Source organism: Alexandromys fortis, unplaced genomic scaffold (assembly GCF_014885135.2).
Source record: "Alexandromys fortis isolate MF-2015 unplaced genomic scaffold, M_Fortis_MF-2015_v1.1 scaffold_38, whole genome shotgun sequence".
Lineage (NCBI taxonomy): Eukaryota > Metazoa > Chordata > Mammalia > Rodentia > Cricetidae > Alexandromys > Alexandromys fortis.
The window spans coordinates 8183147-8195489 of NW_026067916.1; the positions used below are offsets into that span (position 1 = coordinate 8183147).

At 38.6% G+C, this 12343-nt stretch overlaps 1 protein-coding gene across 1 annotated transcript in view; it reads left to right on the top strand.

The window, feature by feature from the left end:
• Nucleotides 1-12343, top strand: part of Cacna2d1 (calcium voltage-gated channel auxiliary subunit alpha2delta 1) — a 347097-nt gene that overhangs the window by 212584 nt on the left and 122170 nt on the right. The window contains exon 6 of the mRNA XM_050139771.1: nucleotides 7685-7816. Coding sequence (XP_049995728.1) covers nucleotides 7685-7816 — 132 coding nt within the window. The remainder of the gene's footprint in view (nucleotides 1-7684; nucleotides 7817-12343) is intronic.

The following is a 12343-nucleotide window of genomic DNA, read 5'->3' on the forward strand; positions in this document are numbered from 1 at the left end:
TCAAAATTTTAACGTGCATGCTTGTGCGGACCAGCACTCCTGAGAGGAAATATTCTTCTCGTATTTGCAGTGAGAGTGTCCTTTCTTTCCGAGTCCACGGAGTTTTATAATAAGAATACCTGAAGTAGGAGGAGTGGAAGGAATGAGATTTCAGACGGAGTAGAGTTGTCTTCAGATTGCCTGTAAAGCAAAGAGGTGTGGTTTCTTAAAGGGAAAGTAAAACTCGCAACAGTAACATAATGATGCTGACCTATCTTAGAAGACGTGCTCTGTGAGAGACATTCGAAGAAAATGTGTTTAGTTCAGCTGGGTAAGAACTGTGAAGAAAAGGAATGATGAATTCCATCCGCAAGCCTCTTGGACTTTCACGCCAATGGTGTCGTCATCCGGGTTCCTTAGACCAGGTGTGCGTTAGATGAACATAACAGAGGTTAAATGACTTGTTTTCAGAGGGCAAATGATTGAGGATTTTCAATAAGGTTACTAATAATGTATTTGATATTCATACGAGGAAGGGAAAAACTCAACATTTTGAAGGAATAAAAAAAAATAGCAACCTATTTTTACCTTATCTACTTTTCTTTCGTTTGTTATACAAAATTCATACAGCCTGCCTACAAACCTTTCAATTTTTGTTTTATTTAAAGAACTATGAAATCCTTCAATTACTAGACGTGGTATTAGATCCTAATGTCTTCTATTTCCCTTCCCTTTTTCTTATTGTCTCAGATTAGAAAGTGGATTTTCCCTGAGCCCTTCCCGTCTGCTCCCCAATTTGCAGATTTCAATAAAGTGGAACAGCTGTGCTCTGGCCCGTGGCCAGGTGTATAATCCCTGGGAAAGGAAAGAGACGGGGAGCAAAGGCAGAAGCCTCAGTAACCCGAGTGGTAGAGAACTGACAGGGACAAGGGCCTTTTAATATCTGTACCAAATTAACTGGAGGAATAGGGCTTATCTCCTCATCGGGGTCCCCTGTGCCTGGGTGGTTGCTGTCCTTAAAAGGACAGGGATCCCGTGCCCGAGACGTGATTGCAGAGATTACATTTGTTCCGCCCCTCTCCCTCGGCCTTATTAATCTTTCATTTACATTGGGATTAGATGAGATTCCATTAAGCGAATCCACTGAATAGATTCATCTCTTTTAATATTTATGCACACTCTCTGGTCCTTAAAGTGGATTCTTTTTTTCCCCCTGCCCTTAATTAGATCAGTGAGTTTTTTCTTATTAAAATTTTTCTTCTTTCTACAGATTAGGATGGATGAATAAAATTAGAGGCATCTGGCTCAGCTCATCTGTTAAAGGGAACCCAAGTGACTACTGTATTTCCTACGCTATGCAATGGACGTTTGATATCAAGACAAAGGCTAGCAATTCAGGCTAGCAATTCACTTATGGGGAGAGCCTAATACAACATTACTGGCAACAATAACCCCCCGAGAATCCCCACTCTTCTGAGTCTGCTCAGAATTAAGAGCGGTTGAAGGGATGACATTTCATGGCACCTGTCTCCCTTTGAAAGCCGAGCTGGCTGATTTCTCTAGAGAGTAAAAAACTATCTCAGAAGATCTGGAACTGAAATAAAAATTTTTTCTTAACCAAAAGATAGCAGACTGCAGCTTGAAATACTAACATACTTTAACATAACAAAATAGGATTTTAAAATGTATCAAGTTGCATTTTGAATCGTTTTACTAAGGCATTTTATTGACATTAATCGTTGACAATGCAGCTTTTTTTTTTAAGTTGTATTACATGCATTTGAGCATAACTTCTCAACTTGGGCACTGCTGACAGCATGCTGGACAATGCTTTGTGGCTGCTCCACCCTGTGCAGTGCAGGCTGTTTCCTGCACCCCTTTGCACTGGTCATGACAGAAGCATGTGCCACAGTTTCCTGGGGAAGGATCCTACCTCTTAGTTGATAACCGTAATGTTGCAAGAAATAGCCAATTCTTCTATTCAAGGTTTATATAATACATATGCATATATACTTATATATAGTATATATTCTTTATATACAATATACCCAGTCTCATATCTCTGGTTATTAATTAGATTAATTATAATTAATATAGTTATATTAATTATATAACTAGTTATTGTGTAATTAGCTTGACCATGATGATAATTTTGTAGTACATAAAGATATCAAAGATTCATTTCAGTACATACACACACACACACACACATACTTTTCAAGTACTGGTGTGCTGTGAAAATAATAAACTATAATTGGCTGTATTTATGATGTTCATGCTTTCTAAAGAACTTTAATGCACGGTGAGGCCTTGAGTTCTGAATAAATCAACAGAACACATTCAAATTTAATGAAATCTTGATTAAACTTAAAAAGAAACAATAATTTATCCTTTTATTGCTTGAGGTTTTCAAAAGAAAACAAAATCTCAAGCTTGTCAATGGCTGTGCGTTGTCTTGCCAGGGTGTAGCTTAGAGGAGTCACATACGCTGGCAGAATCAACAGCCCTGGAAGAGGCTGCCTTTGTGCTACCACAAATTGGATTTTTCTCTCTTCCCTTGAGAAGCCACACTGAACAATAGGGTACTCGAAACAAGAGGTTGCCGAAGACCAAGGCCATACTTTTGAAAACCCAAGTGCCTGAAGAATAGGGATGGAAGGATGCTCGGCACTGGGAATCAATTATCAGTGAAATTCTGTCTTGCCATACAGAAGAGGCCCCGAAGTCAAGGCTGTTCTCCACATAGTCACTCGGAGTTGGCCTTGCACCTCTATAAAGAACTTAATTTGTACAAAGTATGATTTTCTAGTGGCTAAAAATACCATTTATGGAAAAGATAGCAGACTATCAGAGCCAACTTTACATTTATTCTCAATATAAGCAAGGGACCAGAGATTTGTATGAATGTAAAATTGTATTATTTTTAGGATTCAGAGAAAAGGTAGGGCTGATTTGAATGTGATGTATAGTGCATGTGCTCTCTGACTGATAATGTGGATCACAGCATAACTAAACATAATGCCAAGCAAAGCAGAGAGAGCCTGGTAGAAACATAATCCATGTTTTAAAAATGTATCTGGCCAAATAGACAAGTTATGATTTTGGTCCTGAAAGATTCGACAGTCTTGAGCTGGAGAAATGGCTCCAGGGTAAGAACATGCACTGCTCCTGCAGAGGAAGTGGGGTCAGTTCCCAACACCCATATCTCATGGCTAACAACACTCTGCAGCTTCTGTTCAGGGAATCTGATGTCTTCTGGCTCCTAGAACACCTAGACAGACAGACAGACAGACAGACACACACACACACAATTTTTGAAAAAATAGATTTAAATATTTGAACTTATTTTGAAACTATAATTTGCTTGGTAATTTATGAATAGTATTTACTATACAATTACTTCATTTAAAGAACTTTTAATTTTGAATGTCTTACTATTGAAATACTGTGACATGTACTTTTCGTCTCATTTTGAAGACTTTATAATAAATAATCTATGCATAATGTTTTTTCAATAAGCCCTTGAACATTAATAAGTCCGAGTTTTCTATAAATAGTTTTTATTATAATATCATTATCTAAATAAATAATCTCTTTGGCCATCTGTAGAAATAATTCCTGAAGATGAATAGGTTTCTGGAGAATGCGGGTTTGGTTTTTCTACCATGAAACAGAGATGATTTATATCTTTTAAGACTTATGTTGTCAGGAGAATAGAAACGAGCAGTAGCCATCAAGACAAGAGGACGGGCATGGCCACCAAGGGCATACAGCAGAAAAAGCATTTCCACAAAGAAACTTTTAACTTTCCTGATGTGCTATCTTGTAACCAGTTGTAACCACTTGTAAACAAGTGCTACTTTAACTGCACCTTCCTCCCTGAACTCTTTACAAACGGGAGAGGGGAGGACTTGTAGGTGAAGATGGTTGATGGTGTGTAAATGTCCTGGAGGTAGAGGGAGGATCTGCAAATGGAAGCTGAGCTGCTCTTGAGGCTCAGGCTGTGCTTTAGCTCTGTGATCCCCACTAAGAAGCTGATGTTGGAGTCCCCTCTGTATGATGTGAATACCATCGATAAGTAAAGAACTGCTTTGAGCCTATAGCAGAGCAGGGCAGAACAGAGCTAGGTGGGAAAACTAAACTGAATGCTGGGAGAAGGAAGGCGGAGTCAGGAGAGAAGCCATGGAACTTCCACCAGAGACAGACATGCTAAAACTTTGCTGGTAGGCCCGACCTCATAGTGATGCACAGATTAATGGAGGTGGATTAAATTAAGATGTAAGAGTTAGCAAATAAGAAGTTAGAGCTAATGGGCCGAGCAGTGATTTAAATAATATAGTTTCTGTGTGATTATTTCAGGAGTCTGGGTGGCCGAAAAAAATGAACAAGCGGCCTCCTACAGCAAGGAGCCACCAGTTGTCTCATATGGATTGGCAACTGTGGTGCACATTAGTAATTCTGGATGGGCTAGTCTTTATTCATTGCAAAAGAAAATATATCAATATCAGGTTATTAACTATGCACTAACAAAAGATAGTGTATAATCTGTATTAGAGAAAAAATAGCTGAGTGGCCAAGGGTCTGAAGCCACACACACACTTGTTTTCTTGCTTGCTTTGGTGTTTATATATATATATATATATGTTTAATACATTCCTTACATTTTAGGTATTTTCAGTACAATTTGAGAAAAAAAACTTGCGCTGTGGATAATTTGTCTTACTTTCTCAGGATTTTGTTTCATAAGGAATTTGGAGGGTGCATCTGAGGGAATGATAAGAATGCGAATGTAGGCCAGCTCTCTCTCTCTCTCTCTCTCTCTCTCTCTCTCTCTCTCTCTCTCTATCTCTATCTCTATCTCTGGCCATGGGACTGAATGGAAAGACTATGTGCACTGTGATTCTGCTGTCCTTCTGTCTCCCAAGAGGTGTATTGTTTGATCTGGATACCTGTGGCTGACCTTTGTGTTTTGACATTGGCATTAGACATTCGTGTCTAGTTATTCTGGAACAGCCAGAATGATGACTCTGTTCAGAAGTCCTTATATCCAGTGTGTGTATACTGATACCCTGGTCCACACCGAGTACCAAACTTATGTCCTGCTAAAGTGAGGGATATATATTATCATTTCCTTCATTCTGAGTAAACTTTAAAAGCATTTCAGGGGCCTCATGTGCCCTTGTACTTTATATACGTTGCTCATTTGTAGGTGCAGTCATTTTGATGAAAACACTTAGAAATCTATCTATAATGTCGCATCCAAAATTTATTCAAATGTGTCGACTGAGATTTTAAGACATATTGCCATAAGAATAGCAATATCTCAGAGCATAGCTGTTTTTCTCAGTGCATAATTGTAAACTGTAGGATGTGCTCATCCCGATTATATCATAGTTGTTAAGATACCTAATAAAAATAAGAAAAAATGGCAGCCTAGAAAACAAGTAAAACTTTCATAATAAAGTAGTTGCCTGTTTTCTGTTGCTTGTTGCGAAATAGAGTCAAGGAAATTGAAAAGATGGAATTGTTTGGATAATAATAAAGTGTTTAGGAATCCTAAATAAACATTATGATTTGTTCTGTGCAGTGTTACTATACAATGTCCCTCTCTGTGATGATTTGTACAATACCTTAAATATTCATGAACGGTATCAGCTCAGGTTATCTACATGAATGTAGATTTTCATATAACTGGCCCATAGGTGTTCATGGGATTAAGAATATGAATTCTTCAGTATCCCAGATGGACCATGGATCTGACCCAGCTCATGAATATTCACACCCACACACCCCACGATCTTTCTGAAAGTAATCACATACATCAAGATTGAAATCTCATTAGTTTCCCATAATGAGAGCTCCATCAGGATGCTGGTCCCTGGGTGGCTTTATTATTCCTTCACGCTTGTTGTTTTCTTTAAAATAAAATAAACAAAAATGGAACATTCACAAATAAACAAACATGCTATGCAACTTTCTTTTTACAAGTTGGATGTCCCTTTATTGGGGGATTCTTTTAATGAAAATCGATGTATTTTTCCATATAATATATTCTAATTATGGTTTCCCTCCCCCTACTCTTAGTTCCTCCCTGCCTCCCCTCCCATTTGGAGCTACCCCTATTCTCTCTCTCCTTAGAAAACAGACAGGCATCTAGGATAATAATAAAATATAATAATATCTAAAAAACAAATCAGAATAGAACAAAACAAAAAAAAAACAGAAGGAAAAAAAGCCCAAGAAAAGGCAAAGTTTTGTTTTTCATTTAGCTTCGTAATGCCTGTACATTATTTAATTGTTGTTTCCTGTGGTCAGAAAAGAGCAGAGAAGAGTTACAGGAATTAGAAAATACTTGGCGGTAAATGAATTAATGGCACGGAATGTTAAAGCTGTTGGAGCACGGCTAGCTTAGTGATTAAAGGATGCTCCTAAGAGGAAGGGCTCACATCAACTGAAATCACTTTCATCTGGAGAATACGCGGAATTAAAGCAATGTCTTCCAGTTGAGGCTTAGGTAGCCTTTCTCATGTGTGTGTTGACCCCAACATCTGATCTGTTGAAAGTGTGACATATCTTTTACATACAAGGACAGGAAACACGTGAACTGTCTGGATCTCGTTTTGTACAAGGGAAAATTATATTCCTTCCATTTTAATTTTTTTTTTAAGATAGGGCTTATATTTCCCAAGCTGGCTTTCAGGGATGACCTTAAACTCACGAGCATTTTACATCCTCTGCCCAAATGCTGGCACTGTAGGTGTGCTCTGACACATAAAGTTTCTTCCATTTCTGGGAATCAAGACAAGGACTTTGAATATGCCAGGCAGGCACTGCACACAGCTACTACCCCAGGTTCCCCGAGAAACTGTGGTTATGTTACGATCTGGAATTCTCTTTTGGGATATTCTTCCAAACCACTGAATGACATGTTTTTTGGAGAACATCGCCAGATTTATAAGTAGTTATAATTCAACATCTAAGTTAATCACATGGGCCTTATTACCAACATGCTCTAGTTTTATTAACCGAATGAAGAGGAAAAATAAAAATCATTGCTTTGAATGGTGTTGATGAAGCATTGTCTCAAGTTTCTAGCATTGATATTATCAAATTTCCTAATGACTTTTTACTCTACCAAACTGTATACATGTTTTAGTATTCTATGAACACAGATGATAAAGGTACTCTATGATAATCATGTTTTTGTTGTTGTTTTTTAACTCTGTACCCAAGTAATTTGCATGAATATACAACAGAGATTCAGTAGAACTTGAGGGTTGCACTGTTTAAAATCTATTATAGACCCGCCTCTGAGAAAGCCAAGAGATATAAACCAACTTCATTTTCTTTGTGTCTAAAGAGCTCTTGGTACTTTGTACCTGGGAGTCATTTTATACCAAAAAAAGTGTTTAGGAAAGTCTGACATCACGATTTTGTCATAGCTGGGAAGGGATGTAGTGCTATTACCTAATAGCGCAGGCACGAGATGCTGGTGAACATTCTGCCACACGTGGACTTTCGGCCAGTCACCCATTCTAACTGTCAATCAGACAATCACACATTGTTGAAAACCTAGTTCTGTGCTTAAAGCCTTTCAAGTTCCAGTAACTAACAGGATTTTATAGCAGACAATAGCAACATGCAGCATAAGTTTATAAGATAATGTACATTTGAATAAATGTATTATTTTTCTTGTCTTTGCTAGCAACCATAGTGTTAAATGAACTCAACTGGACAAGTGCCTTAGATGAAGTTTTCAAGAGGAACCGCGATGAGGACCCTACCTTGCTGTGGCAGGTGTTTGGTAGCGCCACTGGCCTGGCACGGTACTATCCAGGTACGTGTTCCGAGATTCAGCAAATACGGAGAGAAATTGTGAATACTAGCGTCAGAGATGCCTGTTAAATGCCTTTTTATAGAGTTATTTTACTGGTGGCGTAGCCACGGACAGAGTCCCCAATGGATGGCACATACCTCTGTGTACAATCGGGCTGTATTATTCAACCTAAGGGATTAAAAATAACTAAGTAAATAAATAATAAAGAAGAGGAATTAAAATTGGGAAAGGGATTGATGATGGTTTCTGGCAGAACACATGGTGAGGACATGGTCAAATACCTCTCATACATGTTTGAAAATGCCAGAATCCATAAAATTATTATTATGAAAAAGCATGTAACATTGCACTAACCTGATCATAATTACTTTAAAGTGAAATACCCAAAAAGTCTTTAGGAACAATGCTGTTGCACTTTCCTAATTGGTCAGGCTACAGTGTGAGACTGAGCAAGGATGCGTAGGCATGAATCTGAGAAGGAAGACACAGAGGAAGCCAGGAAAGAACACTCCCTAGTTCAGGTCCAGCCGCACAGCTCAGTACAGCAATAGATGTACTTTTAGAACTGTGTTGAATGCTTTTTCTCCAAGAATCAGCTATACAGTGGAAGCTCATATTTCAAAAGCATTAGTGCTTTTCCTTTAGCCAAGGGATCTGCATTTGTTAAAATGAAAGGGCCAGAAAATAAAACAGAAAAACACAGCTCTCTTTGTCTGTATCATGTTGCAACCAGTTCTTAGGTCATCTCAGTGATCTTGCATATTCAGTGTGCATGGGTATATCTTATAAACTGAAAGAAGTACTGTTGTAATGTTTTTATGCCTATAAAAAACTATAAGGAACGGTAAGGAGAGATTAAACACCACAAAAGTGAAAATTAGTCAGGGGTTCCCTCTGAGTGCCTGTGGGAAAACTTAAGGAAAATGTCTGTTCACAGTTGAAGGCTTGGCACAGTCAGCTTCAGCGCGTTCTTACAAGTCCAGCATGCATTCTTTCTCTCAAAGGCCTGACCTGGGACACTGTTTTCAGTGGACACAGTAGGACTGCAGGATTTTCTTGTTGGCGGCAATGGTGTTTTGCTTTGTTTTTCTATTTAGTTTTACTAAATGTGCTGACAACTGAATTTGTCATAGTGAAACGCTAGGAGAAAATCAATAGAATAAAATTTCATTTTTTCTTGCATTGTATAGTAATAGAAAGAAATGAAATATTTGGGTAACATAAACAGGTGTGGTATTCCTAACCTCCACATGATTGCAAATGGCAGATTGGGGATTATTACTAATTTCTTTTTTCAAGAGTTCTGAAAAAAAAAAAAAGCCATGTTTAAATTAGAAAGCAATCACAATAATATCTTAGGTTACAACAATGGTGGGATTTCTCCTTGTGGAACCAATATAATAGAGCACGTGTAAAACTCTTGCTATATGTTAAATGTTAAATATTACTTATATGGGGCATGAAATAGAAAGGAAAAACAGCAGCACTGTGTGCATAATAAACCTGATATGGTACATAATGAACCCAATATGGTACACAATAACCATATTGTATATGTACGTAATGAACCCGATATGGTAATCTTTAACTTACATCAGACCTTGTCCTAACACCCCCTCCAGTAGTGGGCAAGTAAATTTATCATTAACTAATAGCATCATATACATTTTGAATCTTCTAAGAACATTTACCTCATTTAAATTTTCATAAACATTGGTTTGAGGGGAAGGAAAAAAGCAGTGATTGAAAATTAGGGTATTCTAGAGAAAGCAAAGGACCAAGACCAGAGAGAAAGGAGAGACAGTTAGAAAGACAAAGTGGGGCCATGGACGAATAGGATTAGAAGAGAAAGCACGCGCACAGAGAGAAAACATGAGAAGAAAGATGCTGAAGAGGACTGTGGTACCCGAGTGGCTTTCGACTGTTGAAATACGGGCGGCAGGGCTGCGTCCCCAACACCCCGGCCGCTTGGCTAGCTCATGCCCGAAATAACAACACACAAACTGTATTCATTTAAGAACTGCTTGGCCCATGAACTCTAGCCCTTACAGGCTAATTCTCACATCTGGACTAGCCCATTTCTAGTAATGTGTGTAAGCACCCCAAGGTGCACTTATCGGGAAGAGTCTAGCCTCCTTCCATCCTGGCGTCTCTGCTCCAGAGAGCAGAGCTGTCAGGTCTCTCCGGGAGCAGAGTAGAGTCTGACCTCACTTCCTCTTCCGCCCAGAATTCTATTCTGTTTTCTCCTCCCACCAATGCTTTAACCTATGAGGCCAAGCAGTGTGTTTATTACTTAACCAATGAAATCAACAGATTGATATATGACACTCCCACATCACTTCCCCTTTTTCTGTTTAAACAAACATAAAAGGAAGGCTTTAACTTTAACATAGCAAAATTACATATAACAAAACAGTTATCAAGTAAAAATTACAATAATCTATATCATAACTAAGGAAAACTATAACTATAGCTAACTATTCTTAACTCCATCAAAGAGTCCAGAAAGATACAATATTACCTAAGCAAACAAGAAATCCAAAGCTCTAGAAATGACAGAGACATCTCGCTGCCTGGACAGTCACCCAAAGTTCCTCTGTACCGTTGGGGCATCCATCTTCGGCCTACAGGCCCATAGTTTCCAGCAGACATTTTCACAAAGAAGGAAATTTCAAAAGCAGTCACTATCTGCTTGTCCTGAAGAATGTCTTGCAGACTCTCTCATGAATCAGGAACCCCGAAAGATCATCTCACCTTTAGGCAAGTTCAGCAGTCCTCTCTCTGCAGGTTCTCTGTGTCCAGTTTATGCAATAGTCCAGGCAAGAGCAGTTTCTTGCCCAAATGGCTATCAAACTCCATAAGGATCCTCTTCGATGCCCATCTTCTTCTTGAAGTAGGTTGGTGCTGCCAGGAGCAGAGTGTCTCATTGTCATGAAAAGTCCTAAGTTATTAAAACATTTAAAATGCCATATTCTATAATCTTTGAAAAATATGAAGAATGCCTATCTAAAATATATCTATGCACATCTAGAAAATCTTAACTAACATGACTACAAACTTAACTATTATTAATGATTATCCATTAACAACCTATATACATTACATTTTTAAATGAACTACACAATCACAATACCTTAATAAAGATCAGAAATACATATCCATATAATAAAACTGACCTTAAGTCTCTATCCATAAAGCAAAATCTATACTAATGCAAACTAGTCATATCTATATCATATCCCCCTTTAAACGTAAAAGAACGTTTATAAACCATATTTGGGAACATGGGCGCAGTTATTTCTCTCCAAACTGCTTCCTGCTGAATGGGGGCATCGTTAATTAGGTCTTTCATGGTATAACCTGTGTGCCAGGGTCATCTCAGTTGGCAGTTGAGGGAAGCAATTTTCTGAAGGTATTCACAGCAACCGTACGAGGGCGTGGTCCATCATACCATATCGGAATAGAAGAAATGAACAGGGTCTCATCCTCTGTGAAAACAAAATAGGAAACTCCTTTCGAAAGCATCATGTCCTTAGATCCAAATTTCAAAGTCAAGGCATCAAAATCTCTAGGTTGGATTAGTTCAGCAGCATTTATAAACAAATATCTTTTAGCAACTGTTGCTCCTTCCTCAGCATTCAAACAATTCAAAGAGAGCATAATAGTATACAGTATCAAGATTCTCTGTGTATTTTCCATCTTTGTACGCTTTATTTTAACCTCTATTTCATTTATTTTTACTTTTATTTTATATTCTCTGTATCTTTTTGACCTGGAATAACTCTATAGACCAGGCTCTCCTTGAACTCTCAGAGATCTGCCTGTCTCTGCCTTCTAGGCACTGAGATTAAAGGCGTGTGCTACCACACCTTGAAGTCACAGAGGTCAATCTCCCTCTGCCTCCCAAAAGTTGGGATTAAAGGCCTGTACTACCACACACAACTTCTCTTTTTCTTACTTTTTTTTTAAGAATTTTACCTTTTAGTCTACATATTATTTTCAACACACTGTAAATCATTTAAAAATTTTCTTTGTCTTTGAATCTCTCTTTACTGTATCTCTCTCTTTTTCTGACCACACGAGCCTTTAAATTACTGAGCAATATGAGTAGGATTAAAGCCATGGCTTTGCCAGTTAGATCCAGTCCATTCCTTAGCTTTCCAGCCTCATGGCGGAGAGTCAGGCTGTAGCCATGTTTATAGCCACAATTCTATGGCATTTCAAGGTCCCTGCCAGCCAGCAAGCTACAACAGACAACACTCAAGTCCTCTCTCGGTAGTAGGCCCTCCTGCCTCAGTCAGAGTTTGCCCTGGCAGGACGGCCCAGAAAGCCGGCATTTTTAAACAGCACAACTTTTTTCCTGCTACAGCTGAAAACCGAAAAGCATGCGTTCAGCTTTTCACCAACACCGTTTAAGTGTTTCGTGGCAGGACCTCTTAATGAGCTGCAGGGTTTTGCAGCTGAAGCTGAGTCAGGAAGCCTCTCTTAGATGAGAGCACTTGCTTGGCTCTAGCAAGCGGAGCAGAC